The sequence below is a fragment of the Bos indicus x Bos taurus genome, chromosome 3, assembly GCF_003369695.1.
Source record: "Bos indicus x Bos taurus breed Angus x Brahman F1 hybrid chromosome 3, Bos_hybrid_MaternalHap_v2.0, whole genome shotgun sequence".
In the NCBI taxonomy this organism is placed as follows: domain Eukaryota; kingdom Metazoa; phylum Chordata; class Mammalia; order Artiodactyla; family Bovidae; genus Bos; species Bos indicus x Bos taurus.
In genome coordinates, this window is record NC_040078.1 from 19,521,983 (window position 1) to 19,540,406 (window position 18,424).

The 18,424-nt window shown below is 43.6% G+C and overlaps 1 protein-coding gene across 3 annotated transcripts; it reads left to right on the plus strand.

Moving 5' to 3' along the window:
• The first annotated feature begins 1,083 nt into the window (after positions 1-1,083).
• On the plus strand, positions 1,084-8,107 carry RFX5 (regulatory factor X5). 3 transcript variants are annotated; one of them, XM_027533739.1, is made up of 10 exons: positions 1,084-1,190; positions 2,047-2,175; positions 2,427-2,460; positions 2,874-2,956; positions 3,396-3,515; positions 3,703-3,822; positions 3,964-4,045; positions 4,345-4,546; positions 4,766-4,866; positions 5,020-8,107. In XM_027533739.1, exons 2-10 carry the CDS (start codon positions 2,060-2,062, stop codon positions 6,007-6,009), a joined length of 1,848 nt encoding a protein of 615 aa, XP_027389540.1. In that variant the 5' UTR covers positions 1,084-1,190; positions 2,047-2,059; the 3' UTR covers positions 6,010-8,107. The 3 variants fall into 3 exon arrangements, with proteins under 3 accessions (XP_027389540.1, XP_027389555.1, XP_027389548.1); XM_027533754.1 differs by lacking the exon at positions 1,084-1,190 and adding an exon at positions 1,228-1,250 and having other exon boundaries at positions 5,020-7,541; XM_027533747.1 differs by lacking the exon at positions 1,084-1,190 and adding an exon at positions 1,545-1,639 and having other exon boundaries at positions 5,020-7,541.
• The last annotated feature ends 10,317 nt before the right edge of the window (positions 8,108-18,424 follow it).

Here is an 18,424-nt window from a genome sequence, read left to right on the forward strand (position 1 = left end):
GGGGGGTCACAAAGAGTCAAAATGACTGAGCTGCATGAACACATGAGGAGGCAACACTGCTCTCCTCTTTACAAAAACACAATGATGATGAGACTGGTGAACTGCAGGACAGGACTACAAACATAGTTTTGGGTGTAATGTATCTGCTGTGCAAAACAAAAAACTGTTCATCCATTCAAAGGGTGGTTAACCTAGAGTCCGTGACCTCTTAAATTAGATGCACCACTTGGCCTGTACCTGTATTTTCGTGGCAGAAGGTTCATTGTTTTCATCAGACTCCTGACCTTAAAAAGCCTTAATCAAAAGGGAGAGGGACGCTTGACCGTTCAGTACAATGTTCTCTGAAGCAAAACAGTCCAGGTGGGAATTCAGCACCCCTTGGGGGAGTCAGTCAAAATGCCATTATTCACTGACTGCAGAACTAAGGGGATGCAAAAGCAGCAGCGACTCTTTGGAAGGAAACGAGGTACTTGCGGGAAACCTTGCGGGAAACCTAGGAAGACTAAGGGCACTTTAGCTTTATGTGGTACAGCTGCTGAGGTTAAGAGGCCTCCATCAGTTGAGGAATGTGAGCTCGGGCTTGCAGGTTTCCTCTGAGTATCTGCAAGCACGTGTTGGGTGGTGGGGACTAGGGGGGAATAGTTCAACTTGTTTTTCATCAAAAGCTGGTAATGTGAGTTTCCAGCGACTTCCATCACTGCTACCTATAATTTTCTAGCTATTTTATCATCCATTGAATCTTTTCTTCCAGTAGCTCTGACGCCCGAAGTCAAAACTGAAACACGGAAGGAGAAAGCAAAGAAAGCTTCAAAAGGAGGAGAGCGTCCGGTCTTTCGTCCTGCGGTCCCTTTAAGAGAAGAACCTCTTGGGACCGGCAGTCCCAACCGACCCCAGTTTTAACCGAAACCTAACCCGGACTTCCCCCTCTTGACTCAAATAAGACCAACTTTGGATTTTCCCTCCCCTATTGACCAATCAGATTCTGTTACCAGGCAGATTTTAGCGGCTGCCGGTGCGAGCCCGGCGCCTTCTGTCTCCGGGTGGCAGCAACGACCAATCGTAGAGCAGGCCGTCCGAGTATCTAGGCAGATCGGGGCCGTTCCAGCCATTCAGAAAAAAGGAAATAAAGCAACGCACGAGCCCGCTGGGCCAGGATCGTGGGGCTGGGCTGGAGTGAAGGTGGCTACGAGGTAGTTTCTCTTTCTCCCTTACCTTTATTGTTGGTTGTTTTGGAAGGTGACTGTTCAAAGGTAGGGAGGGGGCAATATGAGTTGGGAGGAGAGCAGACAAGATTTTGGCTGTATTTTCAACTGCTTCTTCACCCATGTGCACGTGCCCCGAATCTAGGACCCCCCCTTTCCCGCAACCGGGTTTTCTACGCCCAGCACAGGAATTCCGCTACCCTGAACCCCCTACTTTGCAGCAACGCGGGATTGAATGGAGGGGGAAGGGAGAGACTGGGGGCGCGCGTCGGGAGGGGAGGTGAGGGCGATGACGTAGGGGCCGGCGACGTGGGGAGGGGGAGCTGCGGGGGAAGCCGTGGCGAGATTAAGTAATGAGAAGTTGGGCCCAGTTTTTTCCAAGCCTGGAAGGGCAGAAACTGTTCGTATCCTTTCTGACCTCCCAGGCAAATTCAGTGGTGAGGAGTATATTAGAGAATTAGACAACTTTATCCTGTGGTGGTGGTTGAGGGAAAGGAGGGTAGTATGGGGTTAGAGGCAGAAATGAAAATTTCTCTCTAACGTGGATTCCCAATCCCCCGTATCTCTTCCTTTACAGTTTTCCACATTTAGGAGACTGCAGAAAGGTGGGGCAGATAGAATGGAAATGGCAAAGATCTCTTTGGGTATATATGGGCCTGGAGAAGTAATGGAATAATTTCTAATTTTTGTAGAAGGCAAATTATAGAAAAAGACCACTGGGGAAATTCGGAGGCTTTCTTTCTGTTTTTCTGCCTTTCTGGGTAGAGAGGTGAGGAGTGCCCTGGGACCTCCAGCGGGGAAGGAAAATCTTGTTAAATCTTGTCCTGTCTTCTCTCAACTCTAGCCCTCATGCCAGGATGGCAGAAGATGAACCTGATGCTAAGAGCCCAAAGACTGGGGGAAGGACTTCCTCAGGTAGTGCTGAGGCGGGGGAACCCACCACCCTTCTTCAGAGGCTCCGAGGTACCATTTCGTAAGTACTCATCACCATCTCTAAACCTTGTTTCAGACCTGGGTATAGATCCCTATAGCACTTCTCTTCCTCTGTATTGGATGACCTGCACCTCCCCACTCGAGTGCATCTGACCAGGGGAGATTTTCATCATGGTAGCAGTTCTTGAGCACCTGCTAGGCTTTTCAGACCCCTTCCTCTCCCTAGCAGTCAGCCACAGGGATGGGGAGAAATCTTTTGTATGACCTCCAGCTTTTTCCTCTTCTCTACAGCAAGGCCGTGCAGAACAAAGTAGAGGGGATCCTGGTGAGTATTTGCGGAAGAAGGCAAGAGAGATGGCATTGGTGGGGGGGATGAAGATGGTGAGGATATGGGTTAGAAAGATTCATGCAAGGGAGTCAGGGAGTCAGTGCTGTCTGCCCTGTCAGAAGATAATTGGCTTTACAACTTGTTATCGCTTTGACCTTGAGCATCTCACTTCATCTCTGTGACCTCTTGTGGAGAAGCCCAGTAGAGATAAAATCAGAGCTGATCCCCTCCACTACCCTTCTCACCTTGGTAATCCTTAAGGGCTCCTAGCCTTAAATCATTTCTAAGGTCCTTTGTCAGCCTGACACTCACTCACTCAGCTAGACTGTTTAGTAAGGATCAGAGGGTCCTACCTTGGGTATTTCTTGGCCTTATAATTTTTCCTACCTCTCTGTTACTCCCTACCTCAGCAAGATGTACAGAAATTCTCAGACAATGACAAGCTGTATCTCTACCTTCAGCTCCCCTCAGGGCCCAGTACTGGAGACAAAAGGTAGGTTTGGTGCTGGAATTTTAGATATCAGAGGTGCTTATTTTTAAAGAAAGGCTCCCTAGGGGTGGTCCCTGGTGGTCTAGTGGTTAAGACTTCACTTTCCAATGCAGGGGGTGCGGTTTCAATCCCTGGTTGGGGAGCTAAGATCCCACATGACTCCTGACCAAAACGTAAACAACAGGAGCAGTATTGTAACAAATTCAATAAAAACTTAAAAAAAAAAAAGAAAGGCTCCCTTAAAAAGGGCTTGGTGAATAGGAATACTCATAACAGCTCTCCTTAGTCGGGAATAAAAGTTGCTGTCCTGCCTTGGTTTACCAGAGAAAGGTGAATTCTGGATGCACTGATTCAGTCCAGCCCTACTGAGGTGATAATCTGGATGGAACCAGGGCAACTGTTGGGATGTTGGCAATACTTGTCTCTCTTATTTCTCTTGCAGCTCAGAGCCAAGTACACTCAGCAACGAGGAGTACATGTATGCTTACAGGTGGATCCGCAACCACCTAGAGGAGCATACCGACACCTGCCTGCCAAAACAAAGTGTTTATGATGCCTATCGGTGGGTGGATGGGAGGGGGTGTATGGGGGCTGGGGAGGTGGGCCTAGGACTACCCCCTCCTCCCTGGAGAGGCCCCTGCCTCGATGGAGCCGGACTTCAAGGGTCTCCCAACCTTGATTCCCAGGGACCCTCTGAACCCACCCTTCTTCTCTGAGTGTTCTTCCCTCTCTGTCCCTGCCTCACTCAGGAAGTACTGCGAGAGCCTCGCGTGTTGCCGCCCGCTCAGCACAGCCAACTTTGGCAAAATCATCAGAGAGATCTTCCCTGACATCAAGGCCCGAAGGCTTGGTGGCCGGGGCCAGTCCAAGTATCCTTGACTGGAGAGGGTGGGCTGGAGGACCTGGGGAAAGAACCTTAGGGTGAGGATGTGAAGAGCTGGAAGTGGAAACAGCCCAACCTTCCTACATGGGGACCTCCAGTGTGTTGGTTACCCCTTAACTTATGTCAGATATTGCTACAGTGGCATACGAAGGAAGACCTTGGTATCTATGCCGCCCTTGCCCGGACTTGACCTAAAGGGCTCTGAGAGTGTAAGTAACAACCCTCCGACTGCACTCTTCTCCCCAAAGTAGATGGCAGAGGACTTTGGGAGGTGTTTTGAGGCCTGACACAGCCTAGGTCGTTTGGCACAGTTTCTCAGCCTATAGGATATGCCCTTCTGCCTACGCTATGGCTGAGGCAGAGGAGAAAGAGAATTTGGGGGTTTCTGGGATGGCATGATAGAAGCTACTGCCATCCCTAGTCTGGTCTTATGGTCAACATTGGTGCCTGAGAGGGGCGCAGGGGCCTTTGTTCACAGTGTAATTGGGTGTGTCCTTCCCCTGTTTAGCCAGAAATGGGCCCAGAAGTAACCCCAGCGCCTCGGGATGAGGTGGTAGAAGCAGCCTGTGCCTTGACCTGTGACTGGGCTGAGCGAATCCTGAAACGGTCCTTCAGTTCCATCGTTGAGGTTGCCCGCTTCCTGCTACAGCAGCATCTCATCTCTGCCCGATCTGCACACGCCCATGTGCTCAAAACTGTGGGACTCGCTGGTGGGTGGACCCTGTATTACGTTCAGAGAACCCTTCAGCCACTTTCAAGCTTAAAGGCTCTCCCACATAAATGAGGAGAGAGACACCTTCTGTTCCTAGAGACCCTTCCCAGACATGCCTTAGCCCACCTCTTTCTCCTGCCTCTCTACCAGTCAGAATCACCTCCCTCCTCCATTCTGTTCCTTCCTCACCGCTTTTCCTTTTCTGGCACCTCCGCAGAAGAGGACGAACATGCCCCTCGGGAACGGTCATCTAAATCCAAGAACGGGGTAGAGAACCTGGAGGGCGGTTCTCATAAGAGACCAGAGAGACAGGTCCAGGTGAGGAAGCTGATGCCCTTGACCTTACTCCCCTGGGCTGCGGGTGTAGTACACCCTTCGCCCAGTGGGTTCAGTACTTTTTCACGTCCTGTTCCTATATTCCCTCCATTGTCCAGTCTTCCCACTTACTGTGTTCTTCTCTTTACTTTTTAGCCTCCTAAAGAGCTAGACCCCCGAGCTGGGGCTGGCCCCTCTGCACGTGGAGAGAGAAAGAAGAGTGTAGCGGAGAGCCCGGCGCCAGTAGCCAATAACCCACAGGTTAATGCCCTAGTGGCACGGCTGCCTCTGCTCCTCCCCCGGGCCCCTCGCTCACTTATTCCGCCAATCCGAGTCTCTCCACCCATCTTGGCCCCCAAACTTTCTTCAGGCACTCTGAAAATGGCTGCACTGCCTCTGCCCAGTAGGGCTGGGGCACCCCAAGCAGCTGTTCCCATCATTAACATGATCTTACCAACGGTTCCTGCTTTGCCTGGACCTGGACCTGGGCCTGGGCAAGCTCCCCCTGGGGGGCTCGCTCAGCCAAGGAGTGCAGAGAACAGGGAAGTGGGCATAGGGGGTGACCTGGGACCCCATGACAAAGGTGTCAAGAGGACAGCTGAAGTGCCTGTGAGCGAAGCCAGTGGGCAGGACCCACCAGCTAAAGCCACAAAGCAGGATCTAGACGATACAGGAAGTGATGCCAAAAGAAAACGGGGGCGCCCTCGAAAAAAATCAGGTGGAAGTAGGGAAAGGAATTCTACCCCCGACAAGTCAGCAGCTGCTGTGGACTCAGCCCAGTCCTCAAGGTTACCACGGGAGGCATGGGCCTCTGGAGGGGAGAGCAACTCAGCTGGAGGATCAGGGGGGCCAGGGCCAGTAGGAGAGGCTGAGAAGGGGGTGCTTGCCCAAGGTCAGGAGGATGGCGCCGTTTCCAAAGGAGGAAGGGGCCCCAGTTCCCGTCATGCCAAAGAAGCAGAAGATAAAATTCCTCCTGTCACCCCCAAAGTGAGCGTCATCAGGGGCAGTAGAAGCCAAAAGGAGGCTCTTCATTTGGTCAGGGGAGAAGTAGACACCTCTGCACAGGGTAATAAAGACTTAAAGGGGCATGTGCTTCCGAGCTCCATTCCCCATGAGCGGAAAGACCCCAAAGCGGCACCCCCATGATAGGTATGTGGGAAGGAGTGTTTATAGCCCTATGTTAACTCTACCTGGCTGCCTAGAAGAGGCCCTTCTTTGCACTTGCTTCTCACTTGGCTCTTCATTCTCTTCTGTATAGACAGCTGAGGCACCCTGTCTTACATAGTGCCTGATTTTTGCCTCTCACCTTTCCAGCTCAGTCCCCTTGGCTTTAGAGTCACTAATCTGTAGTGACCCCTCTCCTGGATCCCTGCACTATCTTGTGGGAATATAGGGATGAAATACGATGAATGCCTAGGCTTGGAGTCTTTTGGTTTTAAATCATAGAAAACCTAACTCAGACTGGCTTAAAAACAAAGATTTATTGGCTCATGTGACTGGCAAGTCCAGAGGTAGGGCCAACTCCAGGTAAAGCTGATCCAGTGACTCCGTAAGTCTCTGAATACCTGATTGATTTTCCCCCCTACCTTCTGTAGGATCATCTTAAGCCTGGTCCACCTCGTGGCTGCCAGCACTCCTGGGATTCCATGTTTCCTCTCTCATGTCCAGCCAGAAAGAGAGGGCATCTTTGTGCCAGGAATCCTAGCAATAGCCCTAAGATTCACTTCGGTGAGGTCAGCCTGGGTCACACACCCATCCCTAGCCAGTCGCTGTGGGCAGGAGATTGGTATAATAAATGCTAATTTGCTTGTTTACGCTACATCATGGCCTGTACCTTTTGAAAAAAAAAGGCAGGATCAGCCTCCTTAGAATCACATAGATTCCTCAATGGGGACTGGGAGTGGGGAGTTCCCGGGGAGTCACCTGACACCTGGCCACTGCTAAGAAGTAGGTGTGGTTTTAGCTTGCTAGGCTGAGACCAGTTATCTTCCTTCCTTTTTTTCCAGATAGTTTTGAATTTTCCTTACAGCAGCTGTAACCTCTTTTCCTCTTATTCTGGTCTCAGGGAATGAGAGGGAAATCTTTCTCATTTGGAGACTAGCTCTTTAGTCTCATTTGGATAACAATCCCCCTTTTTCTTCCACCTCCTTCTCAGAGATGGGTATCCTTCATTCTCCTCTTTCTGAATTTTAGTTTTCTCCTCATTCTCAATGCTTCACTCTACTGCCTCTTTCACCAAGTAGAGTGAGGTTTACTCCCTAGTCATTTTATTAAATTCACTCTGTATCCACCAGGTGTCAGTCTCTTGTCATGTAAGTGTCAGGACTTAGCTGGACCGGGATTGTGGGTTTAGGCTGTGTGTATGGAAGAAGGTACCTTGCCTATCTGGGAGCACCAGTAGGAAAGGAATTCAGGTATATATTTGGGAAAAGCAGTAAACCAACCAACATTAATTAAGGACCTACTTTATCTTCTGCATAGGGTAGCTTCCATCAGGGATTCTCCATTTTCTTTCAGGGAGCCTTCATTCATTTGTTCCTTTATTTCCACCATTGCAGATTTTTAAAAATTATATGTAATGTTTGATATCTATAAAGAATATATTTAACGTAAGTTATGAAGCATAATAACTAAATGACTCATCACCCAATTTGTACATTAAAACATTAGAAATACTACTGAATTTCTCGTGTTCTTCCCCTAACCTATGCTCCTGGCTCTCCCTAGAGGTCACCACTATCTTTAATTTTGTGTTTATTAACTACCTGCAATATATACATACATACATATATATATATATCCTTTCCATTTATGTATATACCCTTTAAAAATGGTTTTGCTTTTTAGCTTTACAAAATTTTATTCTCTAATACTCCCCTGTGGTTTGCTTTTTTTTCCCCACATAACATTATTTCTAAGATTCATCCATGTTGTAGATAGCTATTACTCGCTCATTTTTATCTATATAATATTGCAAGTGCATAAACCACAATTTATCCATGTCAGTGGACATTTGGGTTGTTCCCAGTTTTTTGCAGTTATAAATAATGCTGCTACTAACATTCTTGTACAGGTTAGTGCCTTTGTTTTTAGTAAGCTTTCTAAGGCTTCTGAGATGATTCCTTTGGTCTGTACACCCTCTGAGTTGGAAACTGTTCCCTCTTGTCTCATTCTCTAAAAACGTTTATATTAGATTGAACTGAACCATCCTTTGATCGTTTGATAAAACTTACTTGGTAAGCCATTTGAGCCTGGCCTTTCTTTGTGGGAAACATCTTAATTTCAATTTATTTAATAATTATAGGCTATTTGGGCTTTCTATTTCTTCTTGAGTCAATTTAGGTAAAGTGTTTTTCTAGAGTTTTGTGCATTTTACATCATTTATTTTTAATGAAATTCCTTCCATGTTCTTTTTCTCCTTTGCTCCCTGGGTGGTCGTGTCCTCCTTTTCATTTCTGCTGTTTACTTGTGCCTTCTTTTTTTCCCCTTTGACCAACTACACCAGAAATTTGTTTTACTTGTTTGATTTAGCTGCCATTCTGGGCTTTGTTGATACTCTCCCTTAAATATTTGTTTTCTACTTCATTAATTATGGATGTTATCTGTGGTATTTCCTTCTGCTTTCTTTAGATTTAATTTTATGTTCTTTTATATCAACTCTTTGCGACCCCATGAACTATACGGTCCGTGGAATTCTCTAGGCCAGAATACTGGAGTGGGTAGCCTTTCCCTTCTCCAGGGGATCTTCCCAACCCAGGGATCAAACCCAGGTCCCCCGCATTGCAGGTGGATTCTTTACCAGCTGAGCCACAAGGGAAGCCCAAGAATACTGGAGTGGGTAGCTTATCCCTTCTCCAGGGGATCTTCCTGACCCAGGGATTAAACCGGGGTCTCCTGAATTGCAGGTGGATTCTTTACCAACTGAGCTATAAGGGAAGCCACAAATATTTGTTTTCTACTTCACTAATTATGGATGTTATCTGTGGTATTTCCTTCTGCTTTCTTTAATTTTATGTACTTGTACATCTTAATTTTTATCTAATTAATTTTCAAGTTGTGTTATTTTCTATAAGTTTTCAAGGACTCACTTCCCTATATTCTCCACATTTTTCTGTTTAAAAGTATTTATTACTTAGTTCTAAGAATTTTTAAATTACCTTTATGACTTTTTGGATTCGTGATTTAGAAAAGTTTTCTAAATTTCCAAAATCTAGCTATTTAAAATTTTATCTTTTTGATACTAATTTTCAGTTTGATCATTTGTGCTCAGGAAATGTGGTCTCTGTGATAGCAGTTCTTTGAAGTTTGTCAGGATTGTTATTTTTATATTCTGGGGCTTCCCAGGTGGCTCAGTAGTAAAGAATCTGCCTGCCAATGCAGGAGATGCAGGTTCGATCCCTCGGTTAGGAAGATCTCCTGGTGAAGAAAATGGCAACCCACTCCAGTATTCTTGCCTGGAAATTCCCATGGACAGAGGAGTCTGGCAGGCTACAGTCCATGGGTTCACAAAGAGTCAGACTCAACTTAGTAACTGAACAACAATTTTATATTCTGTAACTTACCTTGGATATCTACCTGTTCTGTTGATTTCTGCTGATTTTCCCATAGCAGCTTGTTCCCTGGTATATTTTGTATTTTTGGATTTTGAGCTCCTATTTTGTTAATCTAAGGAAATCTAGTGGGCCTAAATTGGGGGTACTTTCCTCCAGAGAGAATTTGCACTTGTTTCTGCCAGGTGACAAAGGGTGCTCCTTACCTGGGACTGTGTTAACCTTTCAGGAGTCCTGATTTAACTCAGGAGTCCCAGATTTTCTCCCCTGCTTTGGCTGGGCCCAGGGTTTAGCCTCTGTTAATGATACTGATACTAGCATTTGTCCCCAGAGCAAACCTGCTTCTTCTGCTGCATGTTACTCATTCTGCATAAGGATTCAGCTCAATGTTATTTTTTCCCCTTCCTTTAGTGATCTCTTCTACTTTCTGATGAGCGTGACAAACATGTTTACTGTAATTTATCCAGGATCCAGTGGTATTCTATGAGAGAGCCCTTTCTCTCCTCCATGCTGCCAGAAGTAGAAGTCCATTACTGTAGTTTTGGCATTTTCCTTCTTGTTAAGAGCTCTGCACTTGTTGGAAGCTAGCTGACTTAGCACTATCCTTAAGTCAATAATGATTTCAGCACAGTGTGAGTTATGTTAGCAGTAAGCACAGAGAGTGGTGGGAGCCCAGAGAAATAGACAGGGATCAGAAATGACTTGCTAGTAGAGGTGAGTAGGACAAGGCCAACTCATAAAGCAAGGACAGAACAACAGAAGACATGATACAAAGAACTGAATCATGATACCCATTCTGCTGCCTAAGAGCTGTAAATTCAAAGAGATTGAGTAATTTGGGAAGGCTTCTTGGAAAAGGTAGCCTTGAGTTAAGCCTTTAAGTAGAGCTTAAGTAGATTAAAAAAAAAAAAAGTCATTCCAGGAAAAGCAGGAGTTTGAGGATGTGAGTAAGGACATGGCTTTCTAACCCAGTAAAAAGACCTGTTCGGCAGAAAGGTTATGTATGAACAAGAGAGAGAAATCAACTGGAAGAAAAACACACAACAGTTGAATGAATGGGTAAAAGTTATCCAGTGATGGAATTGAAAGTAATCCATTGATTGAATGAATGAAAGATACGAAGTTTGCATTAGAGGATGGAGGAACTGAAGTAAAAAAGAACCCTCCAGACAGCTGTTGCCATTGTCCATGTGGGAGGAGATGAGGGACTGGACCAGGTTGCTAACAAGTTGGAGGTGATAGGCATACGGAAAAGTAAACCACTGGTGATACGATAGAAGCTTCCAAGGGAACAGTGCCCTCACCACGATTGGGTTTGGGGATATATCCATTCACTTTAGGAGACCAGACCACTGGGTGATTTTAAGATTTACATGAATGTTATAGGGGTTTTAAGTAGCCTATTTTATATTTTTACCCTAATATTTTAAAAATCTAACATGAAACAAGTTATTCTTCTCTTGGTCAGGAAGTCTTCAGTTGGTTAGATGAAGGGCTAAACGAAGGTTTTGGGGACTGCCTACTGCTTCCTCTCTACTATTCCTTATTCTCTCCCCAATACCCTGTTCCCCAGTCCCATTGTTGTCTTTTTTCATTTTAGCCTTAGCATAAAGTAAGTCAGAAATAAAAATTTGTTACTTACTAAAACTTGAAATAATCTTTTGCTGTTAAACCAAGGTAAACTCTATGTCTAGTCTGTGGCCTCAAATAAATGAATGTATTGTTAACTTTTGTAGGCAACAGTCAATTTTCTTAAAAACAACAACAAAAAGTAAATACCACATTGACTAACATGCTAAACGGGGGAATTAATATCATTATATATTTGTCTGTGTGTTTTGTCTCATGGTTCATCAGTAGGCCTATTCCTGCTTTGTCTAGGATCATTCTGCTGGTTCCATCTTATGCGGTAAAGCTAATTTTATATATATATATATATATGCTGCTAAGTCGCTTCAGTCGTGTCCGACTCTGTGCGACCCCATAGATGGCAGCCCACCAGGCTCCCCCATCCCCGGGATTCTCCAGGCAAGAACACTGGAGTGGGTTGCCATTTCCTTCTCCAATGCATGAAAGTGAAAAGTGAAAGTGAAGTCGCTCAGTCGTGTCCGACTCTTAGCGACCCCATGGACTGCGGCCCACCAGGCTCCTCCGTCCATGGGATTTTCCAGGCAAAAGTACTGGAGTGGGGTGCCATTGCCTTCTCCGATATATATATATATATAATACGATATACTATATATATATATATATAGTATTAAAACATGTTTGTGAAGAGGCATTTACCAGAAAGAGCATGAGTTCAGTTTACCACTTTCTATAGGATTTTGAACATTATTTAGTCCAGTTTTTTAAAACAGATTCAAAAACAGATGGCAACTCTGTAGTCGGTTGTGAAACTAATTTAGCAGTATGCAAAGCTAAATGTTTTTAAAAAGTGAAACAGGGACTTCCCCAGTGATCCAGTAGTTAAAACTCCATGCTGCCCATGCAGGGGGGTGGCAGGGGGTTCAATCCCTGGTCATGGAACTAAGATTCCATATGCCTTGTGCCACGACCAAAAGATAAAATAACTTTTAAAAAGTAAAATAGAGTAGAAAGTATCAATGTGCATTGCATATAGTAGGGTAATTGCATATCACTTCCTGAAACTTATTTCAGTGAAGACCATGTCTATATGCTCTTCAATGGTCGTGATTTAAAAATTGATTTCTTATTGTGGGTTGAAATAAAACAATTTCAAAAACCAATGACTTAGTCGTTCTGAAGCTCAGTTTCCATAAAATAACATCTGTTTCACAAAGATGTACTGAGGAATAAATGAGGTAGCATTAGTATTTATACACAGTAGGAGGCCAAGCAATAATTGCTAGTAGCTTCTTTTTCTTTTCTCTGGGGGAAAAAAAAGCCAATATCTATGGTTCAGGAAAAAAAAAATTACTCATTATAGTTTATTTAACCATAGGGGTGTTTAATATATAATTGGAGGTGTATTATGACCTGGGTCCTCTAGTTTTACCAACTTTTGATGAATAAGCCAACTTCTTTCCTCAATTTGATGACATTTAAATAAATAAATGAAATCAACAAAGCTAAAAGCTGGTTCTTTGAGAAGATAAATAAAATAGGCAAACTATTAGCCAGACTCATCAAGAAAAAAGGGAGAAGAATCAAATCAACAAAATTAGAAATGAAAATGGAGAAATCAAAACAGGCAACACAGAAATACAAAGGCTCATAAGAGACTACTATCAGCAACTATATGCCAATAGAATGGACAACTTGGAAGAAATGGACAAATTTCTTAGAAAAGTATAACTTTCAAAAACTGAACCAGGAAGAAATAGAAAATCTTAACAGACCTATCATAAGCATGGAAATTGAAACTGTGATCAGAAATCTTCGAACAAACAAAAGCCCAGGACTAGACAGCTTCACAGCTGAATTCTATCAAAAATTTAAAGAAGAGCTAACACCTATCCTACTCAAACTCTTCCAGAAAACTGCAGAGGAGGGTAAACTTCCAAACTCATTCTATGAGGCCACCATCACCCTAATATCAAAACCAAAGATGCCACACACACACACACACAAAAGAAAAAACTACAGGCCAATATCACTGATGAACATGGATGCAAAAATCCTTAACAAAATTCTAGCAAACAGAATTCAACAACATATTAAAAAGATCATGACCAAGTGGACTTTATCCCAGGGATGCAAGGATTCTTTAATATCTGCAAATCAATCAATGTGATACACCACATTAACAAATTGAAAGCTAAAACCCATATGATTATCTCAATAGATGCAGAGAAAGCCTTTGACAAAATTCAACATCCATTTATGATAAAAACCCTCCAGAAAGCAGGAATAGAAGGAACATACCTCAATATAATAAAAGCCATATATGATAAACTCACAGCAAACATCCTCAATGGTGAAAAATTGAAAGCATTTCCCCTAAAGTCAGGAACAAGACAAGGGTGCCCACTCTCACCACTACTATTCAACATAGTTTTGGAAGTTTAAGCCACAGCAATCAGAGAAGAAAAATAAAAGGAATCCAGATTAGAAAAGAAGAAGTAAAACTCTCACTGTTTGCAGATGACATGTCCTCTACATAGAAAACCCTAAAGATCACCAGAAAATTACTAGAGCTAATCAATGAATATAGTAAAGTTGCAGGATATAAAATTAACACACAGAAATCCCTTGCATTCCTATACACTAACAATGAGAAAAATAGAGAAATTAAGGAAACAATTCCATTCACCATTGCAACAAAAAGAATAAAATACTTAGGAATAAATCTACCTAAAGAAACAAAAGACCTATATGTAGAAAACTATAAAACACTGGTGAAAGAAATCAAAGAGGACACAAATAAATGGAGAAATATACCATGTTCATGGATCGGAAGAATCAATATAGTGAAAATGAGTATACTACCCAAAGCAATCTATAGATTCAATGCAATCCCTATCAAGCTACCAATGGTATTTTCAGAGAACTAGAATAAATAATTTCACAATTTGTATGGAAATACAAAAAACCTCGAATAGCCAAAGCAATCTTAAGAAGAATGGAACTGGAGGAATCAACCTGCCTGACTTCAGACTATACTACAAAGCTACAGCCATCAAGACAGTATGGTACTGGCACAAAGACAGAAATATAGATCAATGGAACAAAATGGAAAGCCCCGAGATAAATCCATGCATCTATGGACACCTTATCTTTGACAAAGGAGGCAAGAATATACAATGGAGAAAAGACAATCTCTTTAACAAGTGGTGCTGGGAAAAGTGGTAAACCACTTGTAAAAGAATGAAACTAGAACACTTTCTAACACCATACACAAAAATAAACTCAAAATGGATTAAAGATCTAAACATAAACCAGAAACTATAAACTCCTAAAGAAAAACGTAGGCAAAACACTCTCTGACATAAATCACAGCAGGATCCTCTATGACCCACCTCCCAGAGTAATGAAAATAAAAGCGAAATAAATGGGACCTAATTAAACTTAAAAGCTTTTGCACAATGAAGGAAATTATAAGCAAGGTGAAAAGACAGCGTTCAGAATGGGAGAAAGTAACAGCAAACGAAGCAACTGACAAAGAATTAATCTCAAAAATATACAAGCAGCTCCTGCAGCTCAATTCCAGAAAAATAAACAACCCAATCAAAAAATGGGCCAAAGAACTAAACAGACATTTCTCCAAAGAAGACATACAGATGGCTAACAAACACATGAAAAGATGCTGAACATCACTCATTATCAGAGAAATGCAAATCAAAACCACAATAAGGTAACATCTCACGCCAGTCAGAATGGCTGCTATCAAAAAGTCTACAAACAATAAATGCTGGAAAGGGTGCAGAGAAAAAGGAACCCTCTTACACTGTTGGTGGGAATGCAAACTAGTACAGCCACTATGGAGAACAGTGTGGAGATTCCTTAAAAAACTGTAAATAGAACTGCCATACGACCCAGCAATCCCACTGCTGGGCATACACACCGAGGAAATCAGAGCTGAAAGAGACATGTACCCCAATGTTCATCGCAGCACTGTTTACAATAGCCAGGACATGGAAGCAACCTAGATGTCCATCGGCAGACGAATGGATAAGAAAGCTGTGGTACATATACACAATGGAGTATTAGCCATTAAAAAGAATGCATTTGAATCAGTTCTAATGAGGTGGATGAAACTGGAACCTATTATACAGAATGAAGTCAGAAAGAAAAACACTAATACAATATACTAATGCATATATATGGAATTTAGAAAGATGGTAATGATGACCCTATTTGCTGATGACAGCAAAAGAGTCACAGATGTAAAGAACAGTCTTTTGGACTCTGTGCAAGAAGGCAAGGGTGGGATGATTTGAGAGGGTAGCATTGAAACATATATATTATCATATGTGAAGTGGATCACCTGTCCAGGTTTGATGCATGAGACAGGGTGCTCAGGGCTGGTGCACTGGGATGACCCTGGGGCATGGGATGGGGAGGGAGGTGGGAGGGGGGTTCTGGATGGGGAACACATGTGCGCCCATGGCTGATTCATGTCAATGTTTGGCAAAAACGACTACAATATTGTAAAGTAATTAGCCTCCAACTAAAATAAATAAATTAATTTAAAAATAAATAAACAAATGACTTTACTTGACCCTGTTAGTACTTTCCTGCCCTCACACTCCAAGGTGCCACACGCATACATGCTTTCCCATCAAGGCTTCATGCATATACAGGACAGTATGGGTTCCTCTAGGGTCACCACGTACAGGTCACCAATGTACATCTATACCTGTAGTGACTCCCTAGGACCTAAGACAGAAGTGTTTTGTTTTTTTTTCTATCAAAACAGAATCTAAAAAATAGTTTCAGTGTGGTGAAGAATTTTAGATAATATTATGCTTTTAAATATGGGAAACAGAATAGTATTCAGTTTTGTAATTTAAGAATTAAAGAGACTGAGGAGAAAAGCAAAGCAAATAGGAAGTGGGGGAATAATTTAGTCAAAATATTTATAAATATTTTTATTTTATTCATTTATGAAAACTAACTTTTACCAAAAGAACAACAACAATAAATCTGACAATTGGCACTGTTACACATTTTTGGAAATCTGCTTAATGCTTGACTGGATTCTCATATCTGCTTCTGCATTCAATTTGTTGCTACATAAACAAATATAAACATTTTTTCCTGTGGTGGAAACTAAGGATACAGCTAGGATACAAAAATAAATTCATTCTTGCCTTGAGGAACTCAGATTAGAGGGAGTTGGAGACCCAGGAACAGAGGGAACCAAAGAAAACCCCAAAAGAAGGCAGAAAGACAAAGTCATAGATGCAGATAAACACATAAAGGCCCTTAGAAACTTGAAACAAAATCTACCTCACAATAGTGTGTGTGTGTATGTGTGTGTGTGTATGAGGTTGAGGTGGGTCTCAGTTAATAAAGGACTTATAATAACTGCTATACCTACAAAAAGTTCCTACTTTAAAGTTTGAACAGAGATGTTACTGGAAAGTAGAAAAAGTCCCTCCAATAAAAGTAAAATATGCATCTCTTTTTACAATGTTTCAAAAAGTTAGTCCTTCAAACCTTGGAATCCCTATCCTTTGAGGGGATGGACATATGACATTTCAGACTCTAGGCAAAGCAGGGTCATCACCTCTCCATTCTTGCTCCACGGCTGACTAGGAGCTGGCCAAGAGCTGCTGGGCCTGACAGGTGGACTGGTGATTCCCCACTCCAGACCAGTGGTGACAAATTTAAACTATCTTTGGCACTCTTGGCCTCCTTCTCTGCTCATCTTTCATTACTGTACTCCTGCTTTAACCTAGCTTATCAGTTTGTCTTCTCATGAGCAAATTCCCTTCAGAATGCTCCTTCGTCTTTCTTGTTCCACTGGACCATTTCCAGTATCTCTTCAATGACCTTACTCACAATATCGAGAAAACGTTCATACTTTATCATATACAGAGCAGCCTTTTGTATTAACCATATGTTCCTTTAGCAATCAGGTACCCTATTTGTTCTTTTATACATACTGCACGTTTTACACAGGTATTTTCAAGCTATTAATCTTTATTCTGCCATCCAAACACTGAAGCAATTACCCCCTTTCATTTATATTATTGTCCCTGTGCCGGCATCACCAAGGCGATGGACATGAGTTTGTAGGCTCTGGGAGTTGGTGATGGACAGGGAAGCCTCGCATGCTGCAGTCCATGAGGTCGCAGAGTCGGACATGATTGAGCCACTGAACTGAGCTGTGCTAAGTCATTTCAGTCGTGTCCAACTCTTTGCGACCCATGGACTGTATGTGGCCTGCCAGGCTCTTCTGTCCCTGGGATACTCCAGGCAAGAAAACGGGTGGGTTGCCATTCCCTCCTCATATTATTGTCCCGATAATAGTCGTAATCTGTGCTCTCTTTTAGTCCTCACAAAACCCTGTAGGGTGTTAATATACCTGGATCTACTTTGCAGACATAGAAACGGAGGTTCACAGAGGATAAATCAGTCATTCCAAATCAAACAGCCTTCAAGTGGCAGGGAGGGTGGCGTCCAGGATCTGGGCTCAAATAACTAGCCTCAATGTAGACTATTAAGTAAGGTCCTATGAGGGGCAGAGGTTACGTCGGGACAGAGGTTCTGATGGAAAGGGTTCCTAGTCAGTAAGCTAACTGACAAATAGAATTACACAAGACAACACCAGAAGTCCATTTGCAGGCCGATTTTTGTTTATTTGTTTAGATTTTACATGGTTTGGTTTTGTTCGGAAGGCGTGATTATGCCCTCCAAGCTTTTGACATTTCACTCACCTTTCCCAACCTGGCCCAGTCCAGCCCCTCCCGGGCTGGATCGAGGTCCGAAGGCTGAAGGCCAAAGGCTGCCCAGGCAGGTGGTGACCTCGGAGGCAGAACCGCGGCCTCGAGTCGCGCCGCTAACGGCGAAAGATTGACGCGGTTGGACCGCGCCATTCCCCAAGCGATAAGGGGCGTAACCTTGGCGTCGTCCTTAAACATGAGTAAGAATAGGATAGTGAAGGTGACTATCTTCCCCGCCTGTCCTTTCTTTCTCTTTCTGCTGTCCAGCTCGGCCCCCAGCGTCCGTCCCCCGACCTGATTTACTAAAGGAGTCGTGTGGAATAGGGGAAAGTCACTGATTGCCATTACGGTAACTCGGTTGCTAACTCGAACGGGCTCATTTACGTATAATTTGCACGTTCCAGTGTTTACTGAAGTACGCGACAAGCTTGTACTTCTCCTCTAGCCGGGGACCCACGCCCGCCCGCTACACCGCCGCCTTCTGCTCTAAGCCGGGAGCCCCGGCCCCTTTATCCAGAAAATTTTACTTCCCTTTCGGCTTCCTTAGCTTCGCAAACGCTGCCTCGTAGGTCCGCCTCCCAAGGTTTGGCCCCTCCTCCCACCCGTAAGCTCCTCCCCTGGTCCTCTCCTCCTCCCCGGCTTCCAAATCTCTCTTCC